Raw genomic sequence first — 17,993 nt, 5'->3', positions numbered from 1 at the left:
AGACACTGAACTACTAAAAACAAGTGTCTTATGGTGGCAGTGTGCAGACCTGGTTAGAGTTTATCAAAATTGATGTTTAAAATTTTCAGGAATTTCGTTAACAGCAAAAGTTATCTGAATTTTTCAAAACACAAGAACAAACATACGAGACTGCATCCTTCTTTCTGCATTTCTATTCACATAAATGATTCTCAGAGAGAACAACCCTATATGATCTCACTCTTTGTGTGAAAGTAGAATATTAAGATGTAACTGGTATATTAAAAGAATGAGTAAGGAATTAAGGTTACAGAATTGTTTTGTTATTCATTGTAAGAAATCCATAAAACTCTGCATGAACTACAACTTGAGAAAATCATATCCTCCCACCCACTGGCTAGACTGCTCTTCATGTTATCTTTCAAGTAATCAACTCTCCACTGTTCATAAAATCAAGTTTTTCTACAAACCCAAATTGCCATAAGTGGTTCACAGTGTCCAGCAGGCAGCAGTTGAAAGCATCATGTTGAGAAAAAAAAGAGATCCCCAGCCTCAGTGCTTTCATAGATCATGTCAGCATGGGAGGAGGCACTCTCTTCTCCACTAGGCCAAATATAAAAGGGTAGCACTAAACTCCCAATGCAGAGGGAGCTCATAAGCTGCTTATGCTGAATAGCTGTATTAGATCTGATTTTGTAGAGATGGGTGAATGATGAAATCCAGTGCTTTTCATGGTTCTTTCCAAGTTTTTGGCAGATTTAATCAAGCATTGCAGATCTCATTTTGAGAAATGTTGGTTATTATTCATACCACTGACTTCACTACTTCTGTTGAAGATTTTCATTTAAAAATCTCTGTGTAACAACAGAAGAGGTTTAACCAAGGCTATTTTCAAGTTTCTGGTTCAGGGAACCAGGACTGTGGCATTGTTCCTGACTGGATGAATGGATATCGGTAGGAGGGAGACTTTAGAAAATATTATACCTTTAAAATGTTTTTCCTGGTGGAGAATCCTTAAAATTATCAAGGTGCATCTAAACTGAAATTTAATGGCTATCACAGAAACAGCTCTTTCTCCTACTAAGTGAGAAAGCTGAGAGATAAATCTGCATGGTTCTGTTACAGCACATCAGTCGTGCTTCAGCTCCTGAACCAAGGAAGTATCACGTAGAGTGCGCTAACAGTCGCACAAAGGAAGCTCTGCTATGGGAAAGAAAATTTCTTATAACTCTTGACCTATTAATTATTTTTAGATTTCTGGTTGTACATTCCAAACTAACTTGGACCAAGAGCTATTGGCAGTGTATTTCCATCGCTCAGGAGAAAAACCCTGCAATCAGTTCAGTGCTGGATAAAGTCTCAGCAGTCCCTGTCCCACTGCACAGCCCACAGGGCAGCAGTGTGTGTGCTCTGAGGACTTGTCCCCTGCTCCTCCTCCCCCCTCACCACCTCAGGTGAGGCCATTCCAGACCAGGGCCATGCTCCATGTGACACTTACATTCCCCTTGTTTTCCAAAAGCCCTTCCTTGCTTTTCTGCTGCTGTGTCCTTGTGGCTGAACTGACCCTGGCGCTGTTGGTGTCATTGTGCAGGTGTGGATTGATGCAGCCACTCAGATATTTTACTCCTTAGGAGCTGGGTTTGGTGTTTTAATTGCATTTGCCAGTTACAACAAGTTTGACAACAACTGCTACAGGTAAGAGCCTATTCTTCCTTTATGGCTGCAAAATTATTTTATTTTACTCTGACTGCAGCTGAAAGAAGTTTTAAGCTGTCCTTTTATCTTCAGTCATATATTAATGATGGTGAGTTTTGTGTAGACATAGTAACCAACCCAAATCTTGAAATACTGTCTTCCTGAGTGAAATTTTAGTAACAGGAACCTGGCAAGATATCTGCTGCTCTCCAAAGCAGAATAGGATTAGGTTTGGACTTTAGACAGCTGTGTAAACTCTGCTGGTGTTTGCCTTTCAAAAGTACCATTAAGTGCTACAGTGAACACAGGATGAAATCTTATTGGTGCAGGAACAAAAAAGCAGAAAGATTCCAGCTTCCAGAAGTGTTTCTGTGCTTTGGAATTATATTTCTGATATTTTACATTGCACTCCAGTTTAGGAATGCACTTTAAATCAAGTCAGTTTTTAAGTGTTTTGCTGAATCACCACCATGGAAATTCAACCAGAATCACTCTGTACCTTCTGAGAAATTCCAGTATTTAGATGTTTTGTTAGCATTAAATTTTGGAATAAAAACAAGCATCACTTTTCCAATGAAATATAAATTCAGAAGGTACATATATTATAAGTGCATTGTAAACTGAAGGGTGGGGGGAAAATGTTGAAGAAAATCCCCATCTAGTTCTTAAATTTCTTTCTCACTGAGCTGTTCTTCTCTCCATGTTTAGGGATGCTTTGCTGACTAGCACCATTAACTGTGTCACAAGCTTCATCTCAGGATTTGCCATTTTCTCCATATTGGGCTACATGGCTCATGAGCACAAAGTTAAAATTGAGGATGTAGCTACTGAAGGTAGGAAGTTAATACTATATTCATTTTAACCCTTCTCCCCCACCATTTCTCTGCAAATATGTTTATATTTGTTTCCAACAAGTGTGTAATTATCTCATGGAAGTGAACTGAATTAACTTACTTGGAACTGGAACTCTGTGTTTAAATCCCTTGTTGAAATGTGAACTCTAAATGTTATTGCTTCACCTTACCTCTACTGAATTGAGGATCCCCAGAATCTTGCCCCCACAGGTTTTCTCCATTCAACAAACAGGTGTTAACCACTGGACAGAATCTTACCAAAGTATTGCTGTTCAGTGCCACAGGTGACTGGTTGGGATGGTTCTGCTAAGCTCAGCTCTGTAGTCCTTTCCTTGGGAACAAGTCACCCCTGGTCTCAGCTCCTGCACCTCTCGTCACATCCAAGAGTTCTCTTGCCAAACAGTGGCAACACATCCACATAATTTCTTCTCCACTACATAGCTGAAATATAACTTGTAAGGCTGCAAATCCAATAAAATATTATTCAAAGTGGAAAACAATGGGATAGGGTTTTTTTTTTAATACCAAACTATCATGAGTAAATAAATAAAGCATTTTAGATATGTTTTGGTATAATGCAAATGTTGTTTTAAAAATACTCAGAGCGTGACAAGGACAGAAATGAAAGTCAACTTAGTCATGATTTATATTATTAAAATGAGCACTTTTGTGAAGATAAGAAACATAATAGTGACCCCTCTTTTTCCCCTTTTCTATTCCAGGAGCTGGTTTAGTTTTCATCCTGTACCCAGAGGCGATTTCAACTCTTTCAGGATCTACATTTTGGGCTGTGGTGTTCTTCATCATGCTCCTTACACTTGGCATCGACAGTTCTGTGAGTATTTTCTCCTTCTAGCCTTGACATTGTTCTTTTCCTGCCATATTTTGTAACTAAAGAGGCATTTGCCTTTAGCAGGAGGTTACATTTCAAGTAAATATTCCGTACATTTCCTTGGTCTGTTTCCACAGCATGTTAATACTATTACTCTCTGTATTATAAAGACTCTCCATCCTTATGAGGTTTAGAAAAAGATTAAATCTTTGACAAGCCAGTAAATATTTAAATAATAATATTAATAATATAAATAATAATAATATTTAAATATTAATAATATAAATGTTGTGTTATGTTATATATCTTAAATATATTATGATATTTAAACATTAATAATATAAATAATAATATTTAAATATTTAAATAAATACTCCCTGCTACTTTTTTATAACTTTACAGAGGGGCTGTTCATGAACAGTTATTACTATTTAAAGGTCCAACAACACTACTATGAACTATTACTGCTATGAACCTGCAAAAAGGTTCTGGAGCCCTGCTTGCAAAACACAAATAAGACATTGAGTAGAGTGGTTTCTAGAAGGGATTATTTTATGTGCTGCAATCCACTAATCTGCTCTAGACAGACATCTGAAGGTATTCCCATTGTTTTTCTACAAGCCACGGTACAGAATTTCCTGTAAATTTAACCACAATTTTAAAATCATGCCAGAATATTTCCACAGTGGTTTCATTTTCCTATAATCTTACTGTAAAATGTCTGCTCTAACAAGTGTATTTGCTCTTTGATAAGTTTTACAACATAATATTCAGGATCACAGAAACTTCATCCCAGAAAATATTCCAAGTCCCAAACAACTTTTGTACTGTTTTTTTTTTTTTACCAAAGAGGTCTCAAGGCATCCTGTTATATTTAGCTTAAATGTTGATAAATTTCTGCATAACCAAATAGGGTCTTTAAGGAATAGTGAACCATGGACAAACTTCCATCCTCTTTAGTAGGGTAGAGGTTGCTTACTATTCCAAAGCATAGAAGGCCCTTTTGAAGTTCAGAATGTACAAAGTTGATCCAGGAATTTCTTAAATGTCTTTCTGGAAATGGTAAAGCACTGTTTCCATTGCTTACAACCTCAGGAAAATTCATTCCTTTTCAAGGACAAGAAAGAGAAAGAATGAATTGACATGGAAAAGAGCAAAAGTAAAAAAAAAATAATAATAAAATGGGGTTGCAGCAGGAAGCTTTGATAATCATTGGCAAATAGCTGAATGAGATCTTGTGGAGTGAGGGCTGAGCTGTAAAGGTCACATTCAGGTCTAAATATTTCTGTAGTGTTGGATTTTTGGATTCCAGCTGAGGTCCAATGAAGTTTATCTATATAGACTGAGATCTGCATCCTTAGGCAAAAGTTTGAGGGAAGATTATATCTGGGATTGTAGCTTGGCCATTTTTCAATTGTAAGCAAATATAAAGGATTGAAATGAAGGGTTCAGCACAATGAAAGAACATGAATGACCAGCAGGAAAAGGATAACAAATGAAAAGAATGAAGAAGAAGAAAATTTATGCTCAGAAGTGTCTAGATCCAAAACAGTTAACTTTGCAACAGCAGTAAATGTAGGGCAATGTAAAGAACCATAGAAGTGACAAAGACACTTTAGATTACAGAACATTCTTTTCCTACAAATTGCGAAAAGTCTTTCTGCTGGAGCGAATTAAAATACAGTGAACAAGTGAACTGTGGCCAAGTTTAGTTTTTTCCTTCTAAAGGGAGAAGGATTTACTGGTTCAAGATTTGTCATGATTTCCCAAAGAAAACTCAAGTCCTGCAGTACTTTTTATGGTGATAATTCTCTGTTACTGGTTTCACCCAGGAATATTTTAACCAAAGTCTTATAGGAAAGAGACAGGCTGTGTCAGCATCTGCTAACCAGCTATTGTATTGCACCAGGCACTTCAGGTCTTGCCTTGGTCTTTCAGCATCACAAAAAGCATAGAATTAAACCTCTCCAAAACATTAAATAAATTTGTTTACTATGATAAAAGACTGGAATTTATTTTCATAGCTTTTTGTTGGAGTTTGGGGGCAGAATTTTTTCATTAATGGAAAGAAATTAAAATTCATAACCACCTACATAATCCAGCAATTCAAATCAAAATTTGGAAAGCACCTTTCTGTATTGCAAAACAATAGCTAATGTTCCTCATTAACTTCTAGAAAGCAAAGTAAAATTCTTTCATGCTGTGAACAAAAAAAATTACATCAAGCTTCCTTTGTAGTAATTCTTCCACATCTGTAAAGACTTTTGTCAAACTGGATTTTGTTAATCAATGGCTAAGGCAAATCTTTCCTTTAGGTGCTTGTTGTGCCTGTCTTTATTTAAGAAATATCTTAAGGAGCTTAGCTACTTAAGCTAGCAGCTTTTCCCCCAGAGTATATTCAAATGTATATTTTTTTTCCCCAAAGTACTGTCTACTTATTGTTCTGTTGAGTCAGCTAAGAGTCCTCAAAGGATACAGCTATGGAGGTGACAACCTCCCCTCTTGATGTCCAGTTCCCTGACCCAGCCCTTTACCAGAAGAAAATAAATCCTCATATGACCAGTGACTTACAGCTCAAATATCAGAAGCCACAGAGTGGTTGGGCATTAATTTCACAAACTGCTTTGCATTCCTCACTCTGTATTTCCAACAGTCAGTAGCCTTTAACCAGAGTTTTTGTCTTCCCCTTCACAGATGGGTGGGATGGAGGCTGTCATCACTGGCCTGGCAGATGATTTCCACCTTCTGAAGCAGCACAGAAAGCTCTTCACCTTTGGTGTTTCTTTTGGCACTTTCCTACTTGCTCTTTTTTGCATTACCAATGTAAGTACAACAAAAGTTTCCATCAAAATGTTACCTAAAATAGGCCATTAACCTTGTCAGATGAAATATGGGTAGGTTCAGATGACTATTATAAATTTTAGTTTTTGGGTTTTTTGTTTGGTTTGGTTTTGGATTTTTTAGTCCCATTAAATGGAATTGTGTAGAGTGCTAATTCCTCTGTGAGGAACTAAGAATTTCAAGTGACCAGACCATCTGACTGTTCTCTTCTTGAAGAAAGTAAAAGACACTCACTTCTTATGGAAGGAGTGTAGAATAATGGTCTCCTCTCCCACCTTGTTTCTTCATGTTCCTCCAGGTATCTTGACATCTTTTACTGCTCACACCACATAAAGCACAAAAAAAGCTTATACTGAACATTTAGTAACCTGTATTTATCACTACCATCAGACTGAATGTTTTGCCTCATCTGGCTTTTTACAACTAATTATGGAATTAAACTAATGTGTTCTAGGCAGGCGAGAATTTTCTTTTTTTTTTTTTTTTGAGCATAAAAAAGACAAAGAGAGGGCTGTTAACAAAGATGCCAAAACTCTCAGAAAACAACTGAAACTTTAAGAAACCACCATGAAAGCAGATGTGCTGAACCTCTCTCCATCCCTAGAAATGGTTTCCACATCTATGAGTAAGATTACTGAAATGGCATAAAAGTTTATAAATAACAAAATTCTTGTTACATTAAAATACCCCAATATTTTTGCTCCAGTTTCCTCAAACTGAGAAATATTTGAGACTCTAAAAATATTTAAAATATCTATCCTTTTAACACCGTAATATCTTTTTAATACCATATTGAAAACCGTGAAAGCATCACATAAAATTGTTTGATTTTGCCCCCTGAATTTTTAAGGCTTTATTTTCCAAAGTAGCTGTTTCTGAAACAAGTATGTCTCTTACAAAATCATATTAGTAATTCACTTTGCTAACATTGATTGCAAATGCATTCATTTGGAGCAGGTGTAGAGCAAAAACAAGAAGTCAAACTCAAATGTCATTCAATAAGCAACATTTTCTAACATAACAACCAAACTTTATTCCATTTCCGGACAAATCCCCACAGAATTAAAAACCTACATGAGGCCTGAGTACTGCTCTCCCTATTTTTGTAAATATGCACAGCTGTTTCAGGAAAAACATATTTTAAAAAAATAAAAGGCTACTGATTACAGAGACTAAAATCACCTACAGATTTAAACACTACAAGCACTATTTATTCCATTAGTGGTAAAAACACAGAAAATAATTCATTTTTTCCTCCCTTTCTGAACAGGCATAATCAGATTAAGTTTGGTTGTAAAGAGATATTTTAACAAAAATCTACTGCAACTGCAAACATTTCAGTTGTTTATGTGTGACAAAGAGTTTCCTGACACACTTTATCCAGGTTCATTTTCAAACAAATCTACATCCCATGGTTTTCCAGTCCTCTTTAGCTGAAACTCAGTAAAATGAGCAGTAATTTAAACAAATACACAAAACATTGTAAAACACAGCAAAAGGTAGTGAAACTGCAGCTAAAAATAAAAAAATTAAAAAATCAAACAAGACTTCAGTAAATGCATTTCCAGCTCTCAGTCATGAACCACTGCAGCACAATATGTGCTGTCGTGAAGGAAGACAAGGTTTGTTGTCTCCACTGAGCAAAGGTTTGCAAATACCACAGCCCAGAGACTGAACAGGGCACAGCAGCTTCTTGGGTTAAGATAGTGCTTCAAGTAAAGCAGATTTCTGTTAAGTGGATACTAAACTCTGTGATGATTCTATTTGTAACTTCATCTCCTTGCATCTTTTCACTCCCTGTTGCAGGGTGGAATTTATGTGCTCACACTTCTGGACACATTTGCAGCTGGCACTTCAATATTGTTTGCTGTTCTAATGGAGGCAATTGGAGTGTCCTGGTTTTATGGTAAGCTCCTCCTTTGGCATGTGCAAAAGCTTTTCTGAAATTCCAAGTGCTCATGGTGGGCTTACACATCATTTTAAGGGAAAACAGCATAGCCTTGTGTACACAAAACCATGACAAGTCAGGTTTCATAGTGATTTTCACCTGATTTATGAGCAGTGACAGGAATGCAGACATTCAGTGGGACAAGCTTTGAGACCCTGCACAAAGCCAAAGCAAACAGCCTTGTGAAAGGGACGGGGATGGGATGGAAAAGTTACTCCTTTTGCCGGTATTTTACAACTCTTTGTATTGCTGATGACTTGCAGTAGCAGATTTAGACTTGGTGCTTTCAAAGCAAATAGATTAGCCTAAATCTAGACTCACCTGTTTTCACTTTTCATTAGTCCCCCAGGGCCAATCTCAAGCACTCTCTACACAACACAAATAAAGGTGGTGTTTAGAGAGTTATAATCATTCCTACATCAATCCCTTTTGTTTGTGACAATATACTACTTCATTGTAAAACTCTAGCAGTTTATTTATTTCATAGAATGGTATAAAATACCCAACACACTAGATACCAGAAATTATATTTCTAGTATTTTATACTAACTTATGGCACAAAAAGGGAGTAGTGATTTCCTTTATCCCGAATCTGTCAAGCTTTGGAGTATTTGGTTGACCTCTGGCACTAGACTGGAATCACTCTGTGCCAATCAGAGTGCAGTGATGTGCTATAGCCACCTAAAAAATATGACCTCTTCTTCTCCTTCCTAATCTCCTCTTTATTCTCATGCTTTAGCTCCTGGCTGATCACAACTCTTTTCACTATTACCAGCCTGCAAATCATCTTCCCTTTTAGTCTTCATTGAATGAGTTGCCCTGATTCCCAACAACATTGTTCTTTCTCTGAAAGGCTTTTCATTTTTATCCAGACATAGTGTTTATAGCTAATGTATGATTCAGAGGGTTCTTAGACATTATGATTCTTATTGCTGTTTACCTAACTCAGTCACTTATTTATCCATCCATTCTGCCTTGCCATGTTCTTCTAATCTTACAAACTTTATCTTGCAGTTAAAGAACTGTTGGAGAGTGAGTGAAGTGAAAGAATGGCATCCATGCCTAAAGCTGTTCAATCTATCAAAGGAATAGTTTCTAGTTTTAATGCACTAATTCTGTCACCCAGCATCAGCATGGAGCAAGCAGCACATAGGCTGTTGTCTCTCAGAACAGTGGAGGCACTTTATTTCACAGACAGCTGTCTTTAACCCCTGTAAAAGAGCTGAGTGTGGATGAGTAATCACAGCTTAGCTTGGAAGTAGAGGCTTCTTCAATTTCTAAGGGAAAGTTACTTTCTGCTACTATTAAAACAGGATTTACTGCACTTTACTGTAGCTAAGCTAAGCTTTGTAGGTGGCTCACAAACCAGGCCAAAGTTAGTCAAATTTTATTTTACACCCTCTGTCTTTATCATTTTTTCCTTTCTTCCCTCAGCCTCCCCATAATTGGGAAAATATCTATTCATTTTTCTTGAGCAGCTGAGAGATGTTTCTACTGACACAGCATGACCTGTTGCTTTATAAAGAACTTATTACAGCCCCAGGTGCTATTTAAACTTATTAAATCTGGCATGATCTTGTCTGCCTCTTTTTTTTGATAGACCCCTCTTGCCTTAATGACCTAGCTGAATATTAAGCCAGCCTGAAGGCAAGCATTGACATTTTGGCACAGACTAAAACCATGGAAATTTAGTTCAAATTGCATCTATGACCATTTACTGTGAAGTTTCTTCTTGCAAAGGCCAACTGTGTATGTAAGAGAAGGGAGAACTAGTTTGTTTGACTGTGCAGATGTACCTTAGTTATGACTGCTCAGCTGTTACCCATTTTCCTCACATGCAACCCTGATACCTTTCTGGTGAATATTCTATTTTGGAGTATTTAACCAGCTCCTGATGACAAACTTGCAGTATCTCTGAAACCAAGCCCAGCTACCATCATCTGTAGCTATGGCTGTGTTCTGCTTAAAGGTTGATTCTTAGAACAATTGTCTGAAGACATGCAGTACTGAAGAAGCAAATTGTGGAAAAGTGCAGTCTGAGAATATGGCCCAGTCATCCCCCATTCTCAGCAGAAATTGAGCACCAAGCACTGTCTGAGCTCCAAGTGCATCTGTCTGGAAATATTTGAATAAAATTCTGATATACCTTGTCTTTGACCTTCTCCACAATGATAAATTTCAGTCAGTGTTCATAGCAGTTAAAATTCAGTCACTTTAAAGTTCACAGAAAGCACTGCAAATAGAATCAGATTAAGTTTAAAGAGCCTTTGCAGATCCTTCTTGGCTATTTCTCTTCACCTGGACATAATATTGGGGGGTGGAAATTGTTTTGAGACATTTACACTCAAGTGTCCACACCCTGAAAACATTTTGCATCCTATTATGTACAATGGACTAATTCAAGCTGTCCCAATTATTTACATTAAATTAAGCTAAACTGATCCACATAAAGAGAAATAATCTGTATGGAAAACTATACATACTCTTCAATAAACAAATATTCATGGAAAAAAAGCTGCATTTCTTCTGTTTACCTAATGGGTTCATCATTAAAAGTAAACTTCCTGAACATATTGAGCGAAATAAATTATAAACAAATAGTCTGACATGACAGAAGGCACAGAGCCAATGATTCTACGGTGTTTCTTTTTACAGAAAACAGAGAAGGATACTTTTTCTCCCATTTTATACCAGTGTTAATCATCCCATCTAAAGTGATTAAGTTTGTACATATTTACAATAAACAGAAGAAAAATTACCTGCATTTTCTGGAAAAGTCAAATATGAAATTTTATTTGTAATAAAGAAAATTCTGTGGTGTTCAATAGAACACTGAAAAGCAAGTATGTCCTTGGATGGAACAAAGAGATGATCTTTGATAAATTAAGAATCTTATGAATCTACCTCATTATCAGCAAGCAGTTTGTGTGAGTAAGGGTTTACATTTTCCTGCAGTGTACTCATAATAACATAAAGGAATTACGTTACAATAACCCACAACTATTTTTTAAATTGGGTACTATTTACAACTTAAATTCTAGTTATTTGTGAAATGCCTCTTTTCAGTGGTAATGTCTGCAACATGCCTTAAGTGCTCACAGGCATTTAAGTCAGATACAGTGATGTCAAAGACACACTCAGGCATTGAAAGGAGATTAATGTTGTTATTTCTTATGTCTTCTGATTTGGAAGTCATTCATGTCTGGTTTCATCATACCAAAAGGTACTTTGGGTATGCCAGCATTTCACCAGCTTAGTCAGTCTCATGCTTGCATCTGCTCACATCCATTCCAGGTGTGGACAGGTTCAGTGAAGACATCCAGCAAATGATGGGCTTCAAACCAGGCCTCTACTGGAGACTCTGCTGGAAGTTTGTTAGCCCTGCTTTTTTATTGGTAAGTGTTGATAATTATTCCATGATGGAAAGAATACATTTTTTCTCCTTGAAATTATATACTGGGCATATTTTGTATAATACATTTCAATTGTGGGAGAGAAGTTAATGGTGTTGTGGTATTCTTCTGTTCTTTCATTTTAGCATGATTTTAAGAAGGCAGCTTTTCTTAGAGAACATTTAGGCAGGGTCCTCCCTGCCCCTGCAGCACCTCTGCATATTAAACACAAATCATTCCCTTGGGAAAATAAGTTATCCAGGGATAAGAGATTGTGTTACCAAGAATGTATTTTTGATTGGAGGATACCAGGATCCCCAGTTTGTGAAATGACATCATAGAAAAACTAATATACAACTACACCTGTAATTAGCTGTGGGAAACACTGAAGAATTGTACAATATATACCTTGTAAGCTGCCTGCTTGAAAAAATAAGTGATCCATTGTATTAGGGGAAAAAAATCCCAAAGTGTGAATTTGGTTGCTTTGTGTAAAGGTTAGATTCAGTACTAACCTCGAGTTTTATATTGGACTCTCTTCCTGTGCATATTTGTAAATCAAAAGGTCAGGATAATAATACAGAAATTTGACCTTATTATGTTTTTAGGAGACAATTACTTGCATTAAAGCTGTGCAACCTTAAAGCATTACTGGTATTGCAAATATACACTGGGTAGGCTTTTAGAACAGGACCACATTTTTTTAAATATATAAGCTGTGACCCCAATTCATCCATAAGCACCTACCAAGCCTATATTGATTATCCTTTTAAGCAGAATTCTATAAAGGAACTTTTATGGAACTATATCCTGTAGCACTTCAAGCAGGCTGACTCAAGCAGAATGAGAAAATCCTGGAGCAAGCATCCTTTGATTTTGCACACAAGGAGACAGTTGAAAATTTACATTTTATCATGAGTGTTATAACAATCTAGCTGAAGGTGGTGAGCCCACCAGTTTAACCTTCAGGTAGTTTAAGATATCTTGGTGAAAGAGCCTCAATGCCTTCCTAGAAAACCCTGGAAACATGAGGGTGAGAATAAATCTGTAAATAACACATCTCTCTGCCGTCACAATGCACACTGCTTTTTTTCCATCTGGAAGTTCTTGAAGCTCTTTCTCCATATTATCTGCAGCTATGAACATAATCCCAAGAAAAATCACAAAACTGAATTAGTATTTTTCTAACCAGATTCTACACCATGATCTTCCTTTAACCCACACTATCCTGGTGTAGTCTTTAAAACCCTAGGCTCAAAAAAATTTAATTGGAAATTGAAATATGGAGCAGAACATATAGCCCCAAAGAACCAAATCAAGGATATCTGCATGTTATACAACGCACATGGATTTAACAGGACAGAAGTAGGGTGGTACACCACTCTTTCCTTCTTGCATCTAGCACTGGACAGGGAAACAAAGGAAGAAAAAAAACAGCATTGTTTTCCAGGCCATAAGGCTGCTTTACCTTTCCTCAGTACTTGTATCATGCTGAAAAATGGGTACGAAGCTCTTAAAGGAAGTCTAATATTCCTGGAAAACAAAGAAAGTGAAAACAATAAATCCTGCAGACTTTTTCCTTGACTACAGAATCAGTAGTCCTTTTCCTTTTCTACATCTGAAACACTTGTTTAAATGAGGCAGTAGTGGACAGTCACCTTAACTTCCCATCAAAATTTCAAACAATCTGCATCCACAGTAGCTAAAATGAACTGTAATACTAGTAAACACATCAAGAACCTCAACAGCTTAAGCAGAAAGAGGCACAAAGTAAACAGGCTGAAGGCAAACCACAAAGCTGGTTTGAAATAAACTTTAGGGTGCCTGCCTAATAGAACGCCTGGAATCACTTCCAGTAACGCTCTTCATCTCAAAACTGTGTGGCTCATTTTACACTTTCTTCTGCAGTTTGTTGTGATAGTCAGCATAATAAATTTCAAACCTCTGACCTACGATGACTACACCTTCCCTCTGTGGGCAAACCGCATTGGCTGGGGCATAGCCCTGTCCTCCATGATCCTCGTGCCTGCCTACATCATCTATAAATTCATGAATGTGCGTGGGACCTTTAAAGAAGTAAGTGGAGCACTAATCAAATGCCATGAAACGCTGCTGTGAAATGAAATGGCTGGGTCTAAGTTGGCAGTTTATTTCTCTCCCAAACCTTATTACTTATGAGTGACCTTTTGAATCCATCTGTCAGGTGGATCAGTGGTTTGAGGTAGGATTACTGCATTCTCTTTGAGTCTCTAGACAGAAATTAGCTTTCCAGACAGCACCATAATAATTGTGAAAAATGATTTTTTGTGCATGTAATTGATCCAGTGAATGAGATTAAATTTTTGTTTATTAACAAAGAATGCACAAATTATGCTATCTTCATATTCAGCTATGAGATATGGTCTTCAAACTGTTCTGTACTTTTCCTTATTTATCAGTTCAAAATGGCACATGATAAATGTTCATTAGCCATATCATTTTTACCGTCATATTAACTTTACCTTCACTGTCTATATACCCTCACTATTATCTGTAGTCTTGAAACCTCTAACAGTGCTCAGATGGCTCCTCACCATTATACAGCACCAGTTTTTTTCCCCATCATGTCATGATTTTATAACCTCATCTAGACCCACAGACTTACACCTAGTTCTGCTGCTGTCCTACAGCTGCACTTACACAATGGTGTAGCAAAATTTTGATTCTCTTATGCAAATAATTGAACCAACACCACACACAGAATTAAGCAGAAAATAGGATCTCAACCTTTACATAGATGGGTCACATCCCCCTCACACTGACCCAGCAAACCCAAAGGAACTAATTGTTTCTGAAACATTGCAGTCATCACGTGTCCTGTTCACCTCAGAAAGGTACCCCAAAGCTGGAACTCCTCAGCTGCCCTGTTTCCGTGAGCTCTAACACATCAATGTTGTGCACAATTTCTAGATCTCATTTCCAGCAATTCTATAAGCCCTTTGTTTTGTTCCATCCTGGGAAGGGCTGCAAACACATTTTTCTAGGAGAATTTAACTCTCAAAGAATAATTTATACTGGCCCATCAGATTTCGCCCTCTTGGTCGAGTTTACTGACAGGGGGATGCAGAAGCCTTTGGCCAAAATCACATTTTCTCATTCATCTAAGTTCTGGTTTGTCTGTTAGTGCTCCTGCAAAGAGCAGCTCTCCAGTTTCCCCATGAGCATTATGGCAAAAGGATAACACATGGCATCCAAGCCACTAGCTCCAATATGATGCCCCAAATTGAGGCTCTCTAAGGGATGGGAAAAGGTATGAACCAAATCTAACAGGAACTCCTTAAGTTGTGTGAAAGTTCCTAATAAACCAAAACCTACATGTGATCTCAAAGGGCACAGCACTGGGTAGCCAAGGGAGATGAGCTGGGAAATACCAGTGCCTCCTACCTCCCCCACTCTGGGACTGGCCAACCCTCTTACAGCACTAAGAGAAAAGCATGAATTTAGGGGATCTAAGGCCTGTGATACCAAACTTGTTCCTGATATTCTTTTCTATATGCACTTGCTAAATATTTGGACTTAGTATTTGCATAAACTTTCTACTGTTGCTTCTTATATTAAAGGCTAACACCCAAGGGCTTATAATAGGCTTATTCTCTCAGTGACTGAGCAAAGGCACATGATGCAGTGATATTAAAGATTTAAGTTACCATTTTAAATAAAGTTCATGCTACTTCCCCACTATAGATTGGGGATTACATACATAATCCCACTTCATATGGCTGACTTTTTCCTCTTCTTCCTGTCTGCTTTAGAGACTAGCTTACTGCATCACACCTGAAAATGAGCACCAACTCGTGGCCCAAGGAAATGTCAGGCAGTTTAAGGTTAGTACACCCTCCACATGCTTCTTCTCCTGATGCCAACCCTGTCTTTAACAACAACTACAGCTTTGCAGCAATCTCCTCATGCTGGATGCCTTAGCAGGTCTGTAGTTCTTTATTTATTCCAGCATGACAAGACACAGGAGGCTCAGTACCACATGCATCAACCTTTTTGGAAAGCTTTTGGGACCTTCCTTCTTTGACTAAGGAGAGCCCTCAATTTTACAGATCACCTGAATCTGGTATTTTAGGTTGTGTTTGAATACAGTGAGATGTCAGCAATAAACAAAGGCATTTCCAAACTATCTTGTGTATTTGAAGAGGTCATGGCCTGTCACTCAGGTACTGCACAGCAAGCTGAAATCATGTTTCTGAAACTGCAATTATGTCCCACAAAACATAGTAAACAGCAAAAAATATCCAGTGTCAGAGCTTACCTATAATGTCATGAAATGATGCACCAGGTTACATGGAATTGGCTTTCCCCACAGGACTAGAGTTGATTGAAAACGCTGCTGGAGACTTCATAAGCCATGAAAAATATGCTATAGGTTTCCAAATGCTGCTTTCCTTTTAGCAAATAAAATGAGCTTATTGAAATAAACTCCTTTATGTAGAAGATTAAAAGGATGCAAATGTGAAGCGTGTTACACTTATCAGCATTCATGCTGGACCACTTTCTGTCTTCAAAGTTGAAAGCAACTAGAATTATGCACACCTCCACAAAATGTGACCCAGATTTTATAGTGGTGGTTTGTATGTTGACACTGAAAAAATAAATCTGGCTTTTGCTTATTCTGAAAGATATTGTTTGAAGTAAATTTTGGCTTTTGAAGGAAATAATCTGTGTAGATTTATGGGATGCAGAATGAAAGCACAAATAGGCTTCCTGTTTCATGACCACAATTTATTTGACGTGGCCAAGAATATAAAATAGCACAACACCTCTTCCTGCCTTCCCTTTCTTCTCTTTCTGCCCTCAGTTTTCAAATGATTTACTGTTCCTGCTGTTACTCAATGTTTCCAGGGGCAGATATTCCTGTGTGAAAGGGCTATAAACAGCCACTCCACAGTGCTGGTCTTCTGAACACAAATCTATGACCAAAAGGTAGCCAATTTCACATAATTTAGTAAAGGCTATCCTCAGAAGTAAACTACCAAAGTTACCTCAAACTGTGCTGTATATGAGAGCATTTTAATTTGCTGCCATCTTCAATGAACAAGTAGGAATGGCTTTGTTAGTGCTAAAGCAGATTTAGTGATTTACTCACAATGTTTAGGATTGTAAACAAAACAGTGCCTACTGTAACCAAATAAATACAAATATTTTATTCTCATATATGTCTGGCAGTTCTGAACCTTAAAATTGAATTGAGATCTCACTAAGCAGCCTTTACATTCAGCACATTTCTCACTGCAAACTGGACTGCATAGAAACTTAGTTACAGAGTGGAAATCTATCCATTATTTTGAAACTTCTTTGTAACTTTAGACTTGTCAAAAAATGTATCTGTCAGCATCATCATTTGAATCCATGATGTAATTTAACAACCACTTCTGTTTCCTTACAGCTCCAACACTGGCTAACAATATGACAACCAGCAGATCAAGGAAAAAGCCCACATTCAGCTAAACTGAGAATACAGAAAAGTCAAGTTCAAAGCTCCCTCACTTATGCTTGGACCAGGCTGGCCCAGAGCTTATCTACTGGCTCTATGAGGGAAGACATCTGCTCTCTGTTGTCAATGCCTCCCTTCTATTACTTGGCTTCAAATGATCTTTAAAGACTCCATTTAAGTTTGCTCGCATCCTTTGGTGCCATGAGATCCCTACATGACCAAAACTTGTGAGTTTTGCTATAGGCAGAAGTGGAGGAGGGGGGAGCAGAGGAAAAGAAAAATCAGCATAAGTTAAGTGCTTTTTTTATTGTGAAGAAGTGAATTAAACTTTTCTGACAGTGATAACTTCTTCAGATAATCATGCCACAACCTATTTTAAACCAACAACACCTGAGCACTCTTAGGTCTAAGGAAAGAGTACACCTCAGTTATGACAAAAGAGCAATTTTAACTATGTCCTCATGTCATTGTCATTAGCTTTCTTGCCATACTGTCCTTTGGGTTGTGAGTTTGCATCCTTCCCTTCTGAAGTGAAGACTCAGTGCTTCATTTTCAGCGGTTTGTCGTTTGTTCCTTCTCTCGGTGAAGAACATTGTCTTTGCTGTACATGCCCATGCCATTTTCTGACCAGTTTAACTACACTGAAGCTGAAGAGCAGCAGGAAGAGAATTCCTGTTACAGTTACTAGTGCAGAACACAGCTTAATATCACAGTGAACTTCATGAGAGAGATATTCCCTTATATCAACAATTGGAAGGACTTTATCATATAATCCACACTCTGCAGACTCTTCCAGCTAAGCATGAAGGTTACATCCAAACAGACAGACTTTCACCTTTTTGTTGTATTTTTTTCCAAATAAAGAATGCAAAATACATAAGGGACAATTTTAAAATTATATAATTACCAAGTGGCACAAAAAAAACAATCTGGCTTTATTCCCCCACTGTGAACAAATTATAATTTAACTAGG

At 37.4% G+C, this 17,993-nt stretch overlaps 1 protein-coding gene across 1 annotated transcript in view; it reads left to right on the top strand.

The window, feature by feature from the left end:
- SLC6A2 (solute carrier family 6 member 2) overlaps positions 1 to 17,044 on the top strand; it is a gene marked incomplete at its 5' end in the record, with an annotated part of 54,770 nt that extends 37,726 nt beyond the window's left edge. Inside the window, 9 exons of the mRNA XM_084215286.1 lie at positions 1,571 to 1,674; positions 2,383 to 2,507; positions 3,251 to 3,363; positions 6,055 to 6,183; positions 8,008 to 8,107; positions 11,444 to 11,544; positions 13,450 to 13,617; positions 15,333 to 15,404; positions 16,973 to 17,044. Coding sequence (XP_084071412.1) covers positions 1,571 to 1,674; positions 2,383 to 2,507; positions 3,251 to 3,363; positions 6,055 to 6,183; positions 8,008 to 8,107; positions 11,444 to 11,544; positions 13,450 to 13,617; positions 15,333 to 15,404; positions 16,973 to 16,996 — 936 coding nt within the window. The 3' untranslated portion in view covers positions 16,997 to 17,044. The remainder of the gene's footprint in view (positions 1 to 1,570; positions 1,675 to 2,382; positions 2,508 to 3,250; positions 3,364 to 6,054; positions 6,184 to 8,007; positions 8,108 to 11,443; positions 11,545 to 13,449; positions 13,618 to 15,332; positions 15,405 to 16,972) is intronic.
- Positions 17,045 to 17,993: the final 949 nt, after the last annotated feature.

This window comes from Fringilla coelebs, assembly GCF_963513975.1.
Source record: "Fringilla coelebs genome assembly, chromosome: 14".
Lineage (NCBI taxonomy): Eukaryota > Metazoa > Chordata > Aves > Passeriformes > Fringillidae > Fringilla > Fringilla coelebs.
This window is presented reverse-complemented; position numbering and strand designations above follow the sequence as displayed.